The sequence below is a fragment of the Tiliqua scincoides genome, chromosome 1, assembly GCF_035046505.1.
Source record: "Tiliqua scincoides isolate rTilSci1 chromosome 1, rTilSci1.hap2, whole genome shotgun sequence".
In the NCBI taxonomy this organism is placed as follows: domain Eukaryota; kingdom Metazoa; phylum Chordata; class Lepidosauria; order Squamata; family Scincidae; genus Tiliqua; species Tiliqua scincoides.
Window position 1 is genome coordinate 58,973,790 of NC_089821.1, and position 21,770 is coordinate 58,995,559.

The 21,770-nt window shown below is 43.8% G+C and overlaps 1 protein-coding gene across 1 annotated transcript in view; it reads right to left on the reverse strand.

Annotated features, from left to right (window-relative positions):
* Positions 1-21,770, reverse strand: part of CRACR2B (calcium release activated channel regulator 2B) — a 56,349-nt gene that overhangs the window by 5,247 nt on the left and 29,332 nt on the right. Inside the window, exons 4-15 of the mRNA XM_066611182.1 lie at positions 21,342-21,501; positions 20,903-21,049; positions 19,991-20,081; positions 19,738-19,830; positions 18,002-18,189; positions 15,444-15,515; positions 14,529-14,583; positions 12,327-12,329; positions 9,671-9,750; positions 8,474-8,771; positions 7,574-7,709; positions 6,329-6,410 (exon numbers count right to left, since the gene is read on the reverse strand). Coding sequence (XP_066467279.1) covers positions 6,329-6,410; positions 7,574-7,709; positions 8,474-8,771; positions 9,671-9,750; positions 12,327-12,329; positions 14,529-14,583; positions 15,444-15,515; positions 18,002-18,189; positions 19,738-19,830; positions 19,991-20,081; positions 20,903-21,049; positions 21,342-21,501 — 1,405 coding nt within the window. The remainder of the gene's footprint in view (positions 1-6,328; positions 6,411-7,573; positions 7,710-8,473; positions 8,772-9,670; positions 9,751-12,326; positions 12,330-14,528; positions 14,584-15,443; positions 15,516-18,001; positions 18,190-19,737; positions 19,831-19,990; positions 20,082-20,902; positions 21,050-21,341; positions 21,502-21,770) is intronic.

Genomic DNA, 21,770 nt, shown 5'->3' on the forward strand with positions numbered 1-21,770 from the left:
TTACACTCCCCCAAGGGTGGTACCCGGGGCGGAACGCCTCCCACCTCACACTAACTACGCCACTGACTCTCTGCCCTCAATTGCCATTCACAAAGCAATGTATGGAAAAGATTCCAGACAACCCCCTTGGAAACTGAGATAACATCTCCTCAGGAGTAGCCTGGCACCACGACAACAGAGATCCATATAATTGGACAAGCAATTAGGATTTCCCCAGTGATGCTAGTTGTGTCGAACAGGAAGTATCATAATGAAAAAGGCACACACTACCCAGAAATTTGCACTACCACAGTTGAATTTGCTCAACCGTTGCTGTGCCACCTGTACAGATCCTGTAGCCAGTAGAGGAAATGGCACAGTCCCATCTGGTTAGAGGGTGGTGGTGTCAGGAGTACTGTTTTAGCACACCTATCACTGTAGAAGCAATTCTGTCATTGGGAGATGAGCCATGAAGTGTCCTTAAATCTGAGAAAATGGAAGAGGTGCCCCTGGGAGAGAGACTGAACCTTGTTTGCATACAGAGCGATTATTCTGTTTAAAGATAACTCAAAGAAAAGATTTTTAAAAGGAAATGCTGTCTCAGCAGTATGTTCTTGTCTTTGATATTTAGCACCAGTTCTCAAACACAAGTGTTGTTTTTGAGCTCTAGTTTGTCCCTGCCTGGTACAGAGCACCACCTGATGACTCACCAATGAGTTCTGTGTTTCTGTAGATAACCTCAAAAACTAATGCAAATATTCCTCCTGCACATACTTTTTTATATAAGCTTTCCTCCTCCCATTTCACAAGGGAAATATTTAGTTAAAAGGTGGGAGGGGAAGTTATAGGGGGATGTTCTGTTTTGGTTGGATGTTGTTTTGTACTGTATGGTTGAGCTGATTTCCGTCAGTGTTCAATGCAGAGCTATGGCTTGGCTCAGCTCCACTTCAGCCCCTCCCCAATACTCCACTTCCTTAACTGATTCAAATGTTCAAACTCATTCTGAAAATGTGGAGGATCACAAAGTGAAATTTCCATCAGATCAAAAAACCCCTGCAGACCGAAAGCTAGCATGCCAATGAGACACCTAACTAAATACAATGCACACAACATGTGCATAAGGAAACCTCTACTACCATCTCAAAATGAAAAGCTGATTTGGGAGTTGGTGAGTTGGAATGGAGAGTGGAAGAGGGTTGCTTAATCTCCCCTTCCCCATCCGTCACTGTTCTGTTTCCCATCATTTCTCTGTTTCAAACAACCCCCTCCTGAAGCAGTGCTTCCTTTTTTACCTTAAAAAGGGGGTATGTGGGGTTTTTTAAAATACATATTTGCATACAACATATAACTCTGCCTTTGGGAATACACCTAAAAAAATGCAAAGTGTGAAGTGATCCACAGATTCCAAGACATTTCTGTGTGGAAGAATACTAGGTATCTGAGGCACTAGGACCAGGGGTCTCCAAACTTTTCACATGAGGGCTGCATCTTACATCTGACATGGTGTCAAGGGCTGGAAAATAAATACATGGAGAACTGATGTGCTGAGAGTTTGATTGAATGCAATAAGTGGGTGGGGGTGGAAGGAGGAGAGCAGACGGCAAAATTGATTTGCACAGGAAGAGGGGGAAATGGATTTTGAAAAAACATCAAGCAATTTACGATGCAAATCACAAACTTCTTTTTTGTCTCACTTTCTGCTCTGTATAAGTTTAACGTAGACATTAACTTTAATATATATTTATATTCCAGGTTGCCCAGCATCAGTATATATTTCATTCAGTCACTAGAGGTGCAGAATGTAATGCAAGGCAAAGAAATTATTCCATTCTGCTTCATTATATTCAGCACCTCTCGTGGCTGAATACTGCACATACCCAAGCTTGGAAATCTGAAAGTGCATCTTTTGAACTATTTTTAGCTCTGATATACTAGGAAACCTTGTGGGACGGATAAAATCCTCCGGAGGGTTGCATGTGGCCCCTGGGCCGGGGTTTGGGGACCCCTAACCAGTGGTGGGATTGAGCTGGTTCGCCCCGGTTCTATAGTACCGCTTCCTAGTTCACCTCTTGGTTCGGAGAACCGGTTGTTGGCTGGGGAGCGCACGCGCAGCTATGACCCTCCTGCGACTGCGCGGAGAATGCAGGAGAGGGCGCGAACGGCCAGCCTGCAGCCTCGTTGATCAGGAGCAGTTCAGCTCCTCTCCTCCCCGGCTAGGCTCAGCACTCCCAGTGAGTCGGGGGCCCGGGAGGAAGAGGAGGGCGCTGGAGCCCAAAGAGCCCCCGCTGCCCCCAAGGGCGAGCCCCCCCCCGCCGCCATGTGTCCCCACCCGCTAACGAGGGAAACAGGAGCAGTTGCCCGCCCTGCACCTGTCCTCCCCGGCTGAGCTAGCTGGCTCAGCTTTCCCGGTGGGTCAGCGGTGCGGGAGGAAGAGGGGGACGCTGGAGCCGCTCCCACTCAAAGAGCCCCCGCTGCCCCGGAGGGCGAGCCCCCCCCGCCGCCATGTGTCCCCTCCCGCTAACGAGGGCAACAGGAGCAGTCAGCGTGCAGCCTCGCTGACTAGGAGCAGTTCAGCTGCCCGTCCATCGCCCTGAGGATTGCAGCCCCAGCAGAGTTTGCCACACTTTCCTGGGAGTAAGCCCCATTGAACACAATGGAACTTACCTCTATGTAGGCACTGAGCACAATCCTAACCAGGTCTACTCAGAAGTAACTCCTATTTTGTTCAATGGGGCTTACTCCCAGGAAAGTGTGGATAGGATCGCAGCCTCAGTGACGAAGATGAGATGCTTCCTTCTTCACATTCTGATTGACAGTGGCTGCAATCAGTGGCTGCAATCAGTGGCAATCAGTGGCTGCAGTGTGGCAAACTCTGCCACACTTTCCTGGGAGTAAGCCCCATTGAATACAGTGGGACTTACCTCTGAGTAGACACTGTCAGTCAGAAGGTGAAGAAGGAAGCATCTCATCTTCGTCACTGAGGCTGCGATCCTATCCACACTTTCCTGGGAGTAAGCCCCATTGAACACAATGGGGCTTACTTCTGAGTAGACATGCCTAGCATTGCATTGTCAGTCTGGAGGAGAATGAAACGCAGCCCTGGGACCTCCAAGGGGCACCTCCTCCTTCCAGCTCCAGACTGCAGAAGTTTTTGGAGCTCCCCCTCCACCTTTGATCCAGGCAAGAGGGTCAGTCTCCCAGTGTCTCACCCCACCAGTGGCTCTCCCCAGAAGACTTTTTGCCCCTTAGGGACATCAACCCCCCCCCCCCATCTCTCACACAGGAAGGGACTGAAGATCGCTTATGTCTCCCCGGCACACTTCTCCAGCTTGGATGGGCTCAAGGTCCCCAGTGAGAGGAGCCAAGGGAAGACTCGCCTTCCCCTGTGAAGTGCAGGTGCAGCTCCACGCCTCCTGCTGCTGCTGCCCAGAGCAGATGGGTTGCTAACCCCTGGACTAAGCTAATTACTGGGCTGGGGCACCTTCCTTATGAGGAAAGACTACGGTGTTTGGGCCTCTTCAGCCTAGAAAAGAGACGCCTGAGGGGGGACATGATTGAGACATACAAAATTATGCAGGGGATGGACAGAGTGGATAGAGAGATGCTCTTTACACTCTCACATAATACCAGAACCAGGGGACATCCACTAAAATTGAGTGTTGGGAGGGTTAGGACAGACAAAAGGAAATATGTCTTTACTCAGCATGTGGTTGGTCTGTGGAACTCCTTGCCACAGGATGTGGTGATGGCCTAGATGCCACCTGGCCTAGATGCTTTTAAAAGGGGATTGGACAAATTTCCAAAGTCCATCACAGGTTACAAGCCATGACATGTATGGTGCAACCTCCTGATTTTAAAAATGGGCTACGTCAGAATGCCAGATGCAAGGGAGGACACCTGGATGAGGTTTCTTGTTATCTGGTGTGCTCCCTGGGGCATTTGGTGGGCCACTGTGAGATACAGGAAGCTGGACTAGATGGGCCTATGGCCTGATCCAGTGGGGCTGTTCTTATGCAGCCCTGACCCCCTCTCCCATGCAACCCTGACCCCCTCCCCTATTTTAACAGTAATTATTGCCTACTCTTTATTCTATAATTTCAGGGAACAAATGTTCCCTGCCCCCCACCACAGGATGCAGTGCATGCCCTATTGGTACAGCTGCACTGGCACTGGAAAATTGGATAGGATTAGGTCCTAAGTCCTCTTAACTGTAACTTTCCAGCACCAAGTCCTGGAGGTTTCCTTGTGACAACGAAATGTTTGTTCCCTTACCTCGGGGCTGCATTGGCTCTGGAAAGTTGGATAACCCTTAGGCTGCAATCCTACTCACACCTGGGAAGCAAGCCCAATTGACTATAGAATGTGATTTGCTCCTGTGTAGGCTTGCATAGGATTGGGCTGCTATTCCCAGTGTCCTGAGGATGGTACAGTTAGCATTGCTCCTTCTCTCGAAGAAAAGTTCCTTTAGGTTATTCTCCCTCCCCCCACGCAAGTGAAATGCCAGGCTGACTAGAAATTGAAGATTTTTTGAACAAGTTTGCAAATTGGGTTTAGGTCTTATCACCTAATGAAAAAGAACTGGAGAAGCACTGGGAAGAACTTGTGATCAGGGTGAACCTCAAAACCTGCAAGGCTTGTTACATGTGCTCTTAATTTTCATTTTTGGGCTGGGTTGTGGGTGCTGGGCACCTACACAGCTGCAACACTTTCGAAGGACTGTGGTGGGGAGGTTCTGCCTCACCTGCCTCCCCACCCACTGCAGGCCCCTGCTTTGCACTCCCTGGTCAGTAGCAACCCTCAAACTTGTGGGAGACTTGCCACTAGAGTAGACCAAAGTGATGGGTATCTGCTGTTGCCTGTCGGAAAGCAACCTAGAAAAATAGTCCCCTCATAGTACCTTTTTGCTCATTAGTGAAACTGTCCTTCAAGGCTGCCATTCTCTCTCAAACCCTGGAAGTCAACAACTCCCCTTGAACTTGTTGGGCTTCTGAGTAGACGTGCATTGGATTGCAGAGTTGGAAGTTGGAGGGGGAAGCTTTAGCGTTCACTGGAATTCTTTTTGGGGCTGGGTGGTAAAAGCAATAGAGCAGCATTTCCCAACCAGTAGTACTCATACCACCAGTGGTACTTGAGGTGGTGCCCAGTGGTACTCATGGCAGGACCCCCCCCCAGACCTCCACTGCCTGGCAGTGAGACCAGCAATATGATGCAACAAACAGTGGTAGGAGGCTCAGTTCTGCTTTTCTTGCACTCAAAAAAGCTTTCCCATCTACCCTGGGAGCCCAATCCTATGCATGTCTACTCAGAAGTAAGTTCCACTATAGTCAATGGGACTTACTACCAGGAAAAAGTGGATAGGATTGTAGCCTGAGCCTCTCTCTTACCGTGGTTTGTTGCATCATGTCTGGCCTCTTAGTATGGAAATAACTGGTGATAAAGTCATTCCAGTTACTTCCAGTTGTACTTCCCAGAGGTGGGCCATGCAAAATGGTACAGCAGGCGAGAGGCAGATGCTGAGGAATGCTGTAATAGAACAAAAAAGAAGGGGAGATATAAAGATGTTACTATGCTGTTGTTGCTTTTGGTTGATGATGAGGTGTCAGACTATGTGCTCAGTGCACTTTTGCTGACCAGATGTTCACCACTAAAAGTGAACCAGATCCTTGAGAGGATTGACTGCTCTGGTAAAAATCACCAAGTTCCCACTGAGAAGGAAGGTGGCCCAGCTCAAAGCCCAGTGCAGCAAGTTGGTTTGTGCAGATGTGAAGGTGCTATGCTGCTGTGGTGTCTCCAGAGGTTGGTAACCTGGAGCCCTGGCAGTTCCCACCTCCTCTTCTTGGTGCCTTCCTGATTTCATTATACAACTGCCTTGAGAATTCAAGAAAAAATGTCCATGTGAAGTGTGCATGTCAGCCGCATGTTTATCCTCCTTGGAAACTAGTGGCCAGAGGCCTGTAAGTATGACTATAGAGGACAGAATTGCAGCCTTGCAATTTGGATTTAGACATTGGGTTACAGTAGCTTGGTTAAAGTTACAGTGCAATCCTATGACTGTCTACTCAGAAGTAAGTCCCATTATGTTCAATGGGACTTACTCCCAGGAAAGTGTGTACTGTACAGTATAGGAGTGCAGCTGTAGTCTTTCAACTTCCTTTGCAGCAGACAATTGAAGCTGAGTTGCTCATTAGGACATAGAACCTGTTGTTAATTTATTTGAATCCCACCACTGCCCCTAACTATCCCTAATAGTCATCAAGACATTGTGGTACATGGCTCAGACAGTTTTCCATCTTCAATACCATCATATATTTTCGGGCGCAGAATGATCCACATTGCACAAAATCCTTACCTCTCTTGCCCAGCAGTATCCCATAGCTGTAAAACTACCTGTGTATTGTCAACCATCAAACTCTTCACCTGGTAGTCAATACCTGCAGGGAGAACAACAGACACCTATTTAGTTTAGGACCTATATGGTCCAAGGGATAGAGAGCTGCACTTTTAATAAATGTGAAAACACCATCTGACATTCTTGTAATCTGATCACTTCTAAGTAATTCATAGCCCAAATCTGGTTTATCATCCTCCTTTGCACTTGTCTACAAAGCATAACCTCCATTAAAATTTATCTTAATGAGTTGCCTATTTGATTTTAAAAAATCATTGCCTATGGGGTACATCATGTAGAACATCCAGTGTAAAAAATAAGGCCCAGGGGCCCTGATAAGGCCCAGGAAAGCTCCTTATCCATGATAATTGTGATAAGGTTGAGCTGTGAAGTGATGCAAAGTGATGCTTGGGCAGCATGCAGTTGTAATAGGAGCTTAAAGAAGTTACCACCAGTTCATCTTATTCCTTTGTTGTCCAATCTCTCTCATGACAGCTGGAACCAGGCAAGGTGTACAGGCTGCTAATAGAAGTGATGCTTCTAAGTAAGTCAGTAGCTTAGGGCCAGGGTGTGGTGACTCAGGGAGGCAGCACTAGAGGGGTGGGTGCTAGTTGAGGGAGGATTGTAGGATGTGGGTGGCATTGCCATTATGATAGTCAGACTGGTCATTGCCCATTTTAAGATGACAGTGGTTATGTACTGCCCAGGTCATTAACCACTCTGCCTGTTAGGGAAAAAAATTAGATGGGAACACTGCTAAGTAGAAGCAGTGCTGCTGAAAGGGTGTCCCACATGATAATTAGGCTCTCTTGAAAATATGATCAAGTTTGCATATTTTCTCTTCTATCATTTGCAGCTAATGAGTTCCTAGGTGAGAAAGAAGTGCTTATTTCTGATCAACATCTGCTTAATGATAACATTTCCTGCTTAATGATATCACTTCCGGCTCTCAGCAAGTGCAATGGATGCTATTCCATGGTATGAAATGAGTTTGTCACCCCTAATGTAGAACATGCAGAGGCAAGATGAGCAAATTTACCCTAGCAATGAAACAGGGCTATGTAGTTTTCAAATATTCCTGCTCTGCATGCATAGAGCAGATTGTATAAGAATTACTTCATGTATAAGAATTACTTCAAGTTTTTAAAAAAAAAAATTTCCCCATTCATGTGCCCCATTCCTGTATTTTGAACATCTTTCTGTTACCGATGGTTGCGGCAATCCCAGCCAGGAATTTGTTATAGCAGAAGCGATGAATAAAGGAGCTCTTGCCAACTCCAGAGTTACCAAGAAACACAACTTTGAAGACACGGTCTGGAGAAGAGCCAGTCAATCCAGATGTCTGAAATCAGCAGGAGTCATCAAGGGCAAGAACAAAAAAAAAGTTTATAAAACCAAGATACAAGCTGTATTTAAAAGAGAGCTAGGAAAAGACAAGGCAAAATACTAATGCCAATAAATTCACACCAGTGTTTAGGTTTTCTGGACCAATGCTTAGACTGAGGCCATATTCCAAATGTTGTCCTTTTCCCTGAACATTCTGGAGAAAGATCAGGAGCAGACATCAGGCTCGCATGATCCAGCAGTTTTAAAGTTATAAGAGCAGGAAGATCCTGTGTTTAAATAATGTGGAAACCTTTGGTTTCATCAGTTCACTTCTCCCTTATAGTGAAGTGAATGGCCTGTTCTTCATCACCCCCTGGATACAGTCTCAGGGGGAAAGTATTAACTGAGCAGAGTCTGTACCATTAACTTACTGATAATTGTTCCAAGTCTCAACCAGTTAATAATGAGAAAACATTTAACATCAATTCAAGAAACATCTGCCTATTTATAATACTAATTTGATCACAGAATTTCAGGAGGCAAACAAACAGCAAGAGGAAGATTCTACTAGAGAACTGCCTGTTTTTGTCAAAATTTGAATGAAGCATCACTTCAGCAGTAGGACATTTGATCCTTGCTATCAACAGTAAATATATTACAGCCACCAGTTGTAATATAGTCCAGTATGTTGGAGCAGGAAGTCCACCTAGCCTCACGTAATTCAAGAACATAGAAGTCAATGCACAAGGCCAGGAAGTGGCCTCAGCTAGCTACACTCACCTCAGTTTCACTGCCAGTGGTCTGCTGTCTTGGAGATAAAAGATCTGCAGAAGCATGTGTCATTTCTCTCCAGCTTGTGCTGCCCTTCAGTGCCACTGGCTTTTTGCCATTTCCTGCACCTTTCTGCTTGTCTGTCATTTTACTGGGAGCTGCATATTCCTCCATGGATGAATCTTCTCCTCTCCCCTGCTTCAGACTGAACATGTTGGTTAGAAGGAATTTACAGTTTTTCTTGTTAGGTTCTTCCGAAGTCGTATCTTCTGGCAGAACAAGAGGTAAATCTACAGGGAAAAGTTGCCTGTGCCCAACCCTCATATGATGGAAAGAAATGGCCAGAAGGATTGACACAACACATGAGCATTTAAAAAATCCTTAGCCAAATTTTCATGTAACTGAAACACTGAGATGAGATGAGGACAGGAAACCAACAGGTGCTCATGTGAAATAAGAGGAGAGAGCAATAGGTATATTGTGGAATCTGCGATCCTTAAGACATGACTACATCCACCCCCACTGACAAACAGAGAATCACAGTACTATGAAAGGAACTCAAACAAGTGGCAGCACATATGTGACTGCATGAACAAACAATGCATGAGCTTGAACAAGTCTAGATAGGGCTGGAGCAGTGACTATAATTTGGGGACAGCCATCTTGATTACCCAGGTGGCTTCAAGCTATGCCTATTCTATTTGGCCATCATAGATGCATTATCAAAGAATGCATAGCATTTGTATATTATTCTCTGATGGCATGCCTTTTCCCTCCCATTAAAATGCCTGGAATGTAGGAAACAACAAGGCTGCATGTAGTCGTGTATCACCTTCCTCATTTGATATATAGTCTCCTGTTCACCGAAGTGCACCCATCAACAGCACCCATGGCCCCAATTTACTGCACAGTTCTCATTAATTCTGGTGAAGGGAATAGAGTTGTCAACTCTGACTGTGGCTGTTCCTGGAAATATTTTCTCCAACATGATGTGATGTTGGAAATTCCTCAAGACCTTGTTAAAAATCTCCAGGCCTGCTTTCAAAAGCTACCAGGAAAGTGTTTCTTGGAGACCCCAAACCAATCCTGGAAGGTTGGCAACCCTAGAAGAGGATGAATGTGGAAGACAGCCCAACTCAGCAGACTGACTGTGGTGACTACTGACAGCATGCAGTGGGACACAACACAACACAGGTCTGTTCCAACCGTTTGACTGGCTTCTCTTCCACTAGGTATTTGCCTATCACTGATCCCTTCTTCAACGGGAGCTTTTTGCTCTGAGATGCCTGAAAATCAGAGACAGTAAGTTAGATTTGTCATCTAGATAACTAAAAATAGCTCAGTTAATCACAGCAACAGCTCTTTCTCTGGGTGAACCTCTCACAAAAGCGGTGTGATGGACACTCTGAAGCCGAGATAGACATTTTAGATTGTTCAAATTCAGGAGCTCAGAATAAGAAAAGCACCAATTCTATTTCAGTGCCCCTATGTTTTTGAATTATATTAATAGGGTGCTTTTCTGCAGCCTCATTTTATCCACAGTATGGTTGTCCTGTAGTGCAGCACCAAAAATACCTGGACTTTCCAGTCCACACAGCTACTCCTTGGCCCAGGTGGGTTTGTGGGCAGGCATTTCCCTGGTTAGCATACGGTTTGGCTTTTTAAAAGGTAACTTTTGTAATTGTGTTATTACAAATCAAATACGTATATACACTCTGATGAAAACCAATTGAGTTTGGGAAAGCCATAGGCATTACATTATGTTGTTTGGCAACCTTCAGTCTCGAAAGACTATGGTATAAGCCCACAGCACCTGGTATTCCCGGGCAGTCTCCCATCCAAGTTTTACCCAGGTCTGACCTTGCTTAGCTTCCAAGATCAGACAAGATCAAACATGATGTATTGATCTTAGTTGATTCATGCAAGGGCATTTTTTAGCATTAGGAAACAAAGTACGTGTGTGCCTGAGGGCAGACTCTTAGCCCAGCGTTAAACAACTGGTTGGTTCTCTGGATGATATTCAGATACAGCCACATCAATGAAACAATTTATGCCATGGGATACAAGCATAAGGACAAACACAAATTTCCTGGCTATTTCTCTGGTTCTTGCCAGTTTTTATTGATCAGTTTAAAACATAGGCTTTTACAACAGATGGTACAAGAAACCAACATTGCATTGCAATGAAAGAACACACCAACATGAAGTATTTGAGGATGACAACAGAGTATGTGACATTTTATGATGGAAGAAAACAAACATCACCTGGATCTTAGGCTCACATTTCAACAACTGCATGATTTCTGCAGTTTTTTGAGGTTCACAGTGTTTGCAGCAAAACACACACCAGCTACGTGTAACATACGTAAGAATGTGAATGACTCTAGCTGGAGACTAGGTCCAAAATATGAACTTTGGCTGCCTTAATTAGGATGGATGAGTTTCCATCCTAATTAAGACAGCCAAGGTTCAAAACTTGGATCTGGTCTCCAGCTAGAGTATGGCAACAAGAGCCAATTTACAAACTAGGCTAAGGTTCCTGCCCTGCACAATATATCTGAAGTCTATTCAGTTTTCTGTAACAAAAAGTCCATTAGCAAAAGTGTTGAAAAAAAAATAATAATTCCTTCACACTGCCACATCATTTTCCCCATAAAGTTAACCATATTGCTTGCCACAGGAAAAATGATTTTCATTTTAACCATCAGAGGGACACAGGATGACTAGGGTTATCCTGCATGCAATTCATTATACTGTCATGATGGTGGTGGGGTGTCAACATTGGTCTTGAGAAACTTCCAGCCTAAGTTTATGTGCCGGTATCACTGGTGGAATTGGTGTTCTGCCAGTGGTGACAGCATTACAGCAGTAGCAAAAGACATTCCAACAGCGCGTACTGATACGGTAGTGGCTCCATTGGGACCAGTCAAAGAAGGTACGCTGGTGGGGAAAGGGTAGAATGGTGAGGAGTGGGCTGGCTGGGTTTGGAAGCAGGCAGGTTAGGTGGCAGAAGTGGCCATCAAATCCTAGCCCCCTTCCTAGACTCAATATGGTGGGATATCCACCACCAGTGGCCTGAAGCACTGGATATAAACTAATTCTGTGGCTGCTGCTATTCATGTTATATCTCCAATATGACTGAGTCAGGGCTGGCTTTAAGCTAACTGGACCAATTGCTCCCAAATGGGACCCACACCTAAGGACTCCCCTATGACAATCTACTCAAGAATTGTCAAATACAAACATTATATTATAAATATATATCATATTATATTATATAAAGAGGTTTTTAGAAATCCAAAAAAGGTAATTTGTTCCCAACAATGCTATTCGCTTACATTTTGAATTTTTTTTTCAAAAAATCAATATTTTCACTAAATCATTTCAGTCACTACAAGTGGTTTTGTAACTATTTACTTTTCAAAGGTAATCTATACATTTTGTTTGTTTACTTGGTTTTAACTAACTGTGGGTTCCGAACCTGTGATGGACCTGAGCTCCCAGATGCACCCAGAGATTTTCTCCATTCGTGTCCAGCAGCCTTTCTGAGGCCTGCAGAGGCCACATGTGACCTTTGCAGACCTCAGAACGACCTCCAGAGGTAAAAGAAAGGCACTTCTGGTTTTTCTTCCTGACCCCCTACCAGGCCAGATCTGCCCCTATTCCACCCTCCCTCACCCAGAAATGCCCCCTCTCTGCCTCCCAACACCCTCCCCACTCAGCACCTTACCAGTCCACACCAGTGGCCGGGGGTTTTGAATGCATCACTGGCAGGGTAGCACAGGCCACCCCACATTACATATACATTAGCAGATTCTACATATACATTAGCAGATTCTACAAATGTAGACACAAGAATCACAGTCTTGACAAAAGGATAAATAATTTCAGTAAGATGTATTAAGTCTGCAATCCAAAGCAGTTACTGTATTAAAGAATGTGGGACCTGCTTCAGAGTAAACATGCACAAATTGATCTACACATGGGCAAAGGAGTTGACAGGTATACATATACTAGACTTGATTTCTCAGCCTTTAATAGCTTCATTCTCTGATGCACATCAGTTTTAAGTGACTACTACACTTCAATACAGACTAATGTAGTTACATTTCTGAATTATTAAAGACACCCGAAACATGGTGTAGTGGGGGATTTAAGTAAATGTAATAAGATAGTTTTGCCCCCTGAACATAGCCCACCTTCACCAAAATAAATAAATAAATGATCAGAGATTGATCTCTAAATGCAATGTGAAGCTCAGCTAGTACGGATTCTAGTACATCTCAGGTATTTATTTATAAACAAAATAGGTACCCTACCTCTCCAAGGTTCAATATGGTTTCCAACAGGGGAAGAAAAAATCACAAACACACACCATAACAATAACACAAATGGAAAACAACAATCCATAAAATATAATACAATCAACAGCAGCAGCACCCAGCCACAATGCTCACTCAATGGCCATGGGCTTTCAGAAAAGGTAGGCTTTGCACCCTCTTCAAAAGCTGTGCCAACAGAGCAGCTATGAACTTCTTTGGAGAGGTAATTTGAAAGATTTGGAGAAATGCAGTAAAGACCATTTCTTTCCACAGATGTCCTCTCCTCACATAGCATGGGGCACATGGAACAGAAACCACCCCACAGAATACAAACAGTGGTGGGGCTCATTTGAAAGGCAGGGATCAAGATTGTTGCTAGATACTTCTAAGAATTTGTCTAATTTTAACATCCTCTCTGCCCATCCCATGACAGCCCTCTGTTTGATCTACCCTAGTCTGTTCTGCATGCAGAACAGAGGGGAAGCATAATGGCAATATCATATTTTTCTGTGCACTTTGACATTTGAGATCATATTATTGATGTTTCTGATCATGCAACAGTGTTGGTCACTTGTCCAAATATACCTTGGAGAAACGCACATTACAAGTTTTGAAATGTCAAATGACTATTGCCCTTGAGGGTCATGATTGCATGGAGGTATTACACATGGAGCAGAGTAATATGTGCATGCTCCCAACTCCCAGTTTTGATTAAAGACACATCCACATGACTGGTAATCACAAAGATGAATGGTGGAACATTGAAACACACAACTTAACTCAGACGCACACTCACAAGAAAACCCAAACATTACATAGGCAATGTCTCTTTCCCTCTCTTTTCCACAAAGTTAGTTAGCAGCTTCAATAAAGTCCCATTCAAGGGTTGGAAGAATTCCTGTTTTATGCATGTACAACATGAAAAAACAAAACTGTTGTTCAACAGACTTCTTATGCTTCCTTATTCTTCATTCATGCCCGTTTTGTGAGCAGTTAAGTCAGCAGCAAAAAGAAAGTGGAAAAAGCTGTCATCTTTTGGCTCAGAGCTATCTTCTTCACATTTTGGTTTTGTCTTAGTGGTTGTGTTGAAATCCACCCAAGTGATATGCCTCATTTACACCGCATCACAAAAGGTTCAGTGACCCCATTGCAGGTGCAGGCCTAGGTAAGGTGAACAGTCAAAAGGAAACCATTCTGCTTTCAGTTTCTTAATTATAGGCTACATAACTATGAAAGCCTGAAAGGCTGATTCAGCAGAAGAGCCAGCAAGCAGTTCTGTTCTCTAAAGGCTGAAGTGAAGTGTGGGGTTTGCATTGAGGATTTCCAGTCTTCCCTTTCAAAATGGCAAGTTAAAGCAAAACAGTTACATATTCCATAAACTGGGTGAAGCTGGCCTATGCATGGAGACTCAGCTATGGTTCTTCTTCATGTGTGGCTTAAGCTTCAGAAAGTGCAAAAGAGGTTTTCCCTCCAAGTCCAGGTTTAATCCCATTATACAGACCCTTTCTCATATGGTCAGAGAGCTCTGACTTAATAGCTGTCTGGGTTAAAAAAAAACACACATAGACTTCTCTAACCTCAGAGATATAAAAACAAAAAAGTGTTCACATGAAGGCCTTCTTAAACACAGGGCCTCTTAGTCAGTGTCCCCCCTGTAAATGAAATGCCCCCAAATGATGACAGCAACAGCAGCAGGCAAAGGGGAGGTGAGTGGGGATTAGAATTTTCTTTTTCAGACTAACCAGCTTCTTGGCTTCAAAGGCATCTCTTTCATCTCGCAACTTCTTGTTCATCTCCCTGCTCCAAAGGAAAGTGAGAGGCACACTAGTAAGTTGTGGAGGTTGCTCAACACACCCTGTGCATTCTTGACTTTGCACCCCACCCTGGGACAATTAATTCGTTAATCAGTTAATCACTCCTGGATTGCTTAACATGAAGCAAAAAAGGCAAGACTATTTCCTTATATAAGCACAAAAGCCCAGATCATACATTATTCTGGTAGCACTACTATCACCAGGAATCTGAATTGCCTAGAATTCAGGACGAAGCATGGCAGTTGGTTGTGTGAAATTACAGCAAACCCACACATTTTAAACTGGCTCTGCTTGTTTGGTTCAGCTCAATACAGCCATGGTTGTTCCTTTATACACTGTTCTGCATAACTGATGTGGAGCACCACTTCAGCTAACCGTGCAGAATGGAGGGTGCTGCTGGCAGTCATACCATTGGAATAACATACAAACTGGACCAAAGATCAGGCACAGAGGGAGATTTCCCCTTCAAGCCTGTCCTAATTCAAAGGGCTTTATGAGCGATTATCTTCTGCAGTACAAATTACAGACAGGGAACAATACAACTCTAACTGAAATGATGTCTCCAGGGGGGTGGAATGAGACATTACAAGTATCCCAGGACCCTCCCAGCTCTCCTCCTCAGCTAGCTTAATTCTCCAGGGTAGATGACTGGATCAGAAGAAGGTCATCTCATGCCCACCAATGAACCATTCATCTTTAGTATCTAATAACATAACTACAGTATCAGTAAAGCAAACAAAAGAGATGTTACAATACCCAGATCTTGTAGACTACAGAGCATTTTCTATGATACATTAGCAAGACCTCAAGAGACAAAGAATTATTTCAAGGTTGTCTCCTTACTTGAGTAGTTCCAGCTGTCGCAAGAGGCTTTGTTTTTCTTTCTGCATATTCTTAGAGACACGAAACACATCCCTGGATTAAGGCAAAAAAAGAAGGAACGAAAGGCGTAAGAATTTAAAAGGTTGATGTTTGTAAGTATTTGCAATATAGCCTAAAGACAAACTCGCAAGTAGCAACAGGTTTGCTTAAAAACGTTCACACTAAGTTGGGGGGGGGGCAGATCACAGTCCTAGTAAACAAAGGCTGAAATTCTATGCACGTGTATCTAGAATTAAGTTCTGTGGAACTCAGTGGAACATGATTCTGAGTAGACATGCTTAGCACTGCACTGCACAGTCATTGACCTGGCTGGTAGCGCAACATTTTTCCTCCTCTCTACGTCATTTAGAAATTTGGTCTCCAAATTTGGAACCATGGTGCTAGACTTCAGTGCAGTTCTCAGAGGTACTAAAGTAGAATTATATCAATAAATAGCTAAGAAATTCCTCACTGAGGGCCAAACTACACACATCCTCCTTCAAGTGCTACTTCTCCATTCCCAACAGGCTCCTTCCAAAAATGCTTTTCCAATTGAAAATGGGCCATCGGGTGCATGCGCCATGGGTACGGTTGAAGAATGGTCAGAAACCCAACTATGAGTTTCCCTCCAAAGTCCCTAGGGTTGAAAAAAGGCAGGAAAGGAAGTATGAATTTCCCTCCAAAAGGAGTAACTGAAAAAGGGAGATGTAATGGCTGGTTCCTAGCCACTCTGTGTGAGAAGTCGGAGTTGGAAGAGGAAAGCTGTGTCACTACTGGATTTCATTGTTGAACTAATTGAGAGGAATACTGATATCAGACTTATAAATAAAGTCAGTTTCATTTAAAGAACTGCATTGTCACTACTTCAATCCTGCTCTTAGTTCTGGCAGAGCACCAGGTTATCAGAGGGTAAGCTGGATTCAGTGGTTGAGAACCCAGAAGGGAAGCATCCCTACTCCCTCAAGGCTGTGTAGATAGCTGAGCCTTAGTAAGCCTGGGAGTGGTGGCAGCAGAAACACCACCAAAACAAGTCAGCATTTCAGGGCCCTTGATCAGGAATCTTTGAGACTACCACAGAATGTGAGCATATGCACACTAAGTCCCCAACATACATACTGGTTTCGTTCCAGAGTTCTGTCTAGAACTTAGAACCTTGAAATAGCCAGCTCTTGCTGACCCAGTACTATCACACTTGCATGAAAGTACTACAAAGGATATATGGTACATGTGCAAAAGTGCAGTTGCAGCTATCTGTAAGTTGGATATCCATAAGTCAGGAAGCCTGTGTACCTTTAATTTGAAAAGCTCACAGTAGTCCTTGGTGATCAGTAAATCAATCATCATATAATTTGAAGGTCTATGTCTATAGGAAATTGACAGTGGAAGTTCTCCCTCGCTACCTACTGGAATGCTCTTTTTATGTCCATATTCGTCATCTAGTTTATCACTAAAGCTAGGTTTTGACCCACTCAGTAGAAAATCAATAATTTACTATCTAATAAGGCAGAAAACGTAGGTAAAGTTTTACTTTCTTTGCAGTGGTGGCTTTTAAGCTGTGTCAGAAATGTCTGAACAACAGGAGGTTTGATTGCTGGAGAGATAATTGCTAATGCTAGTTGCATTGTTTTATTCACAGACTATGGGTTTTAACAATAGAAGGTTCTTTTTGACCTTTAATTAATACAAGGCATTCTGTATCTGTAGGGCTTGCAAATGTGCTGTGTGAATTACATAGCCTTCTGATGAATGATGAGGGGAAGGGATTTTCATCACTATTTTTACATAGAAGAAATGAAATATTTTACACACTTAAGAACACAGAGGATGTTTGTAGCAGTGAATTTTCAAGTGCTTTAACTCAAGACTTCTGTAAGCTGGAAGACATTAGTGCTTGCAGTCAATATCAACCACAGTAGCAACAGAACCCCTGGGGTCTGGGCGATAAGAATAGGCCCTCAGTTTGGCTGTACTTGTAGTAAGAGGCGACTAAAAAGCCACCTGGTAGATGGGACTCGTCAGCCTGGGAAGGCAGCTCATCTGAGAGAAGGAAACTCTGATCCCAAACCTCCACTGCCTTGTGGCTACATCCAGTTATGGAAAAGGCTTCAGGAGTCAACTTCAAGGCAAAATCTGGAGCCGGAGTCCCTGAGGCAGCCCCATGAGGCTGAACACAGTCACGTTCTGGCAACTCCTGTGACGCCGCTGGAACCAACCATACTGGCTTCTGCCTTTCCATTGGACCATTTTAGCGACGTGGAGAGGTGGGATTTGCTGTATGGGTAACAGTCTATCCTCCATATCTACTTTACCCAGGCTTTGCGCACTGGAGAGGACACTGTTCCAGAACCACCATTCAGAGCGCAATACCATAGTCTTCCAAGACTGAAGGATGCCAACAACAGCAACAGAACACTGCTATTCAGTTTGTACAGTTCTGTATTTGTCTACACCCCTGCTCAATTCGTGAAGCATACCAGTTCCAAGTGGCAAAAACAACCAACATCTTCCCCTGCATGTTCAGTAACCCCAGCAGGACACACCTGTCCTTCTGCTGCTGCTCTAGCTGAGCTTCTTTCTGCAACTGTTGCAGGTGACCCTGGGCAACCTCTAATTCCCATTTGCTTCTCTCCAGTTGGTCCAGGAGGCTTTCGTTCAGATGTCGCAGTCGCTCATTTTGCACCCTCATCTCCAGATGCTCTGTGTTCTGGGATTGCAATTGATGTTCTAGCTAAAAAACAGTAAGAAATACAATTGACAGAGTTTAAAAAATAAAATACAAACCATCTAAAGTCATTGTTTTAAGTCCCCTTGAACTGTGGAAGAGATGGAATACAGGTACAGAAGTATGCAAAGGGCAAAACATCATGCATCCTGATACACCCAGACATCCCAGGTCCAAACTGCTGAGGACTTTGAAAGTCTGATCACAACCAGCATGAATTGGGCCTCAAGACAAAATCAAGAGCTAGTAAATATTTCATAATTCAATAAAGTCAAAAGTGGTTTATAGGGCAATTCTGTGCATGTCTTCTCAGAGGCACCACTGAGATTGATGGGACTTACTTCCAGATAAGCAAATTAAGGATTGCAGCCTAGAAGTCCCAGAGGAATCCAGTTAATAGTCTTGAAATGAATTGTGAAAGTTCTCATTACAGGAAAGGTCAAATGCAACTGCTCTTCAGTTTAAACTGCTTTTAAACAACCCAGAGTAAATACTGATAGAATTATCCAAACAACACTGACAGCACAAATGGCACAGCTTTATTTGTCTACTACATTCCTAAAAGAGAATGTAACCATATGATGTCATGTGCCATCAACAGAGCAGATGGTCTTCCTTGTGTTGGTGTCTTTGCACCCGACTAGAGCCAAGATATGAATGGTGCTGGAATCGTATCAGGGTCAGGGCTTGAAGAAGGATCCGGTGCATTCTGCAAGTGAGATAACAGGCAAAGCTTGCAGACAGCTCTCCTTGTCCTCACAGCTGAAGCTTAAATTCTGGATACTTGGCAGAACCCTGCTAAATCCTATGGCAGAAACATTTTGAAAATTCATGTGGTTAAGAGCATATATACACACGAGTCTCACATATGATACCAAGGAAGTTCTCAGTGCTGCTGAGGAGTGTCAAGAATGAGGCTATGGAGAGAAATAATGATTCCAAATACTACACAAGGGACAAGGAAAGTCTTTGAAAAGCTATGCTTCCCCTCCAGGGATGTATTTTTTTTTACCTACCAATCCATGCAATAGTGTTTGGAGTGAGCAAGGCAGGCAATCATCTTCCCTTTAGGGCTGGTACTTGAAAAGGCTAGGGAGTAATTTTCTTCACTAATTATTAAGGTGCAGTTCACTCATGGATGCTCATCACTAGAAGACTAGACACCCCATGATAACATGCATGGGAAAAACAGTCAAATATGGATCAAGTGCCTCAGACAAAAAGTTCCTATCACTGCCACTGCCTCAAACACTTGGGGCCTGATCCAGCTGCAATCATGCACAACAACCACCATGTGCAACTTATCCAGCAGTCCTGGAGAAGAATGTGCATCCTCATCTACATCAAAAGTAGCATCCAGCCAGTTCAGTGGGACACAGACAAGCATCACTATGAGTTGGGGTTGGGCATCCAAATGAACTAGATGTGCATGGAAGCCTGCTTCTGTATGCGGGTCTCCCTCACTGGACTGGAAAAGGAGCTCAGAATGAAAAAGTTCACAGCTGCAAGTGAGAGGGCTGAGACATCAAGCAGTATGAATCAACCCCAAGTCACCTTTTTCTGACGGTAGAGCATTTTCTCAAACTCTTGTTCTTTGCTCCGCAGCTCTTTCTGCAGCAGATTGCTTCTGTCATGCCTCATTGACTCCTGTAAAGAGCAGAGGAGTGGCTTTCAGGTTGCTCCCCCATATAAAAACAAGGCCCTGGCACTCTGAAAACATTTGTAGAAGTAATCAAGGATGCGGCTCATTGATCTAGTAATTGAGCTCAGTGTCCAGCTCAGAAGACTTGATGGTGAAGATGTTTACCTGGCAGAGCAGCCGTTCTCTTTCTGCTTTAATTTGCTGCTCCATTTCTTCATAAAGGCATCTGATTTCTCTGTCATGGTCTGTCTCCCTCCTAAAAATATACAGCAAGGGGAATGAAGTGTGGAAAATGTATCTATAAAAAGTGAAGATAATGTGGGAGAAAAAAAGCCCCTTCCTCTCTAAGACAACATAAATACATTTCAGCATCCACCAGATGCATTTTTATCACCGTTCGCTTCAGGAACTCCAGAAGACATAGAAATCTTCTGGCACTAGGGGGCATCACAGAGGTTAGCAGCTTATACTGGGAACATTTTTTTAAAAGACAAAAGATGCAAAAAAGCTCTTTGCATCTAAGCTGTATATTTTACTAAGGAAAGTACACATCCGATGTGAACACATTATATAAGAAAATATAGTGATGAAGATAAGAAGGTGACTGTTTCCTTATTAAAAAATAAAAATACATAGTAACACATACAATATTCGTAAAATAATAAGTTCTATCTGCTATGTCTTACAATAGATTGAGACCGCTGAATCTGGATTCAAGTCCTCTATTCCAAAGAGAAAAGAAGATCATTTTCCAAATAAATAAACAAGTTAATTATCTTCTTTACCTCATAATCAGTCAAAACCCCAACCATTTCTTTCCTGTGTCCATCTTCTCCATTACCAATATTTAGCAGAAAAGACACTGGCCACCGAAAGAACATGATACAATCTCTGCTGCCTTTGAATCCACAACTCCTCTGGTCTTTCCCCTTCATTTCCAATTCTGACTGGATCCTCCAAAGCATTCCAAAAGAAGCCAGGGCTGCCTCACATTAGTGAAGCAGAGAGTAGCATATTGCAGATTAGCCTTGGACATGACCCTACCATGCAGTAATGGGTCCCCCAGAAGATGCTTACCGTTTTAATGCCTGTGCCATGGATTCCTTCTCATGGTGAACTTCCCCAATGTAAGAGGAAACACGGAACAGGAACTCTTCAAAACTGGTCAGGAGCTCTGGCCGTTCTTTTCGAAGTCGAGCCCACAGCTCCTGAACCTCACTCTGACTGAAAGAAGGGAAGCAGTAATCTGTTATAACATCATAAGAGCGATAGGAAAAAGTGTTGTCCTAGCACCAATACAGTTCAGTTCTAAAGAACTTCTTTTAAAATGCTTTGCCAGTACCGTTCAGGTTCAGGAGTTGGACTTGGAACTGGAAGATCCAGGTTCAAATCCCTGCTCAGACATGAAGCTTCCTGCGAGACCTTGGGCCAGCCTTTCTCTCAGCCTCACCTACCTCACAGTAATCATAATCAAATCATAGCAAGAAAGAAGCACAGGCTGGAGAGTTCCACTTACTCTTCAAAGACCTGGGCTGTTTCAAGCTGCTCCAGCAGGGAACAGAAACGTTTCTCTTCATCATCTGCTTGATCTAAGTCATCTGACCAGCCAGATTCAAAAGTCTCCTCATGCCGGAGACTTCCAGAGTTCCGATATGGTTCAATTCCTATGAACTTCCCTGTGAAAGTGAAAGAAATAAAGGAACAAGGAAGCAGGTTATGGCAAATGGGTAGGATCGAGATGGTCTAGTTTGAATTTCTTGTCCTAGTCTAGACTTCTTTTGTGACCCTGGCAGCAACCAATTTCAGAAGAGTCCATGTGGCATAGTGGTTCAATTGTTGGACCAGGGAGACTCAGGTTCAAATCCTGCTTGGTCATGAAGCTTACTTGATTGTTCTTGGGCCAGTCACCACCTTCCAGTTTAACCTACCTTACAAGGCTGATGTG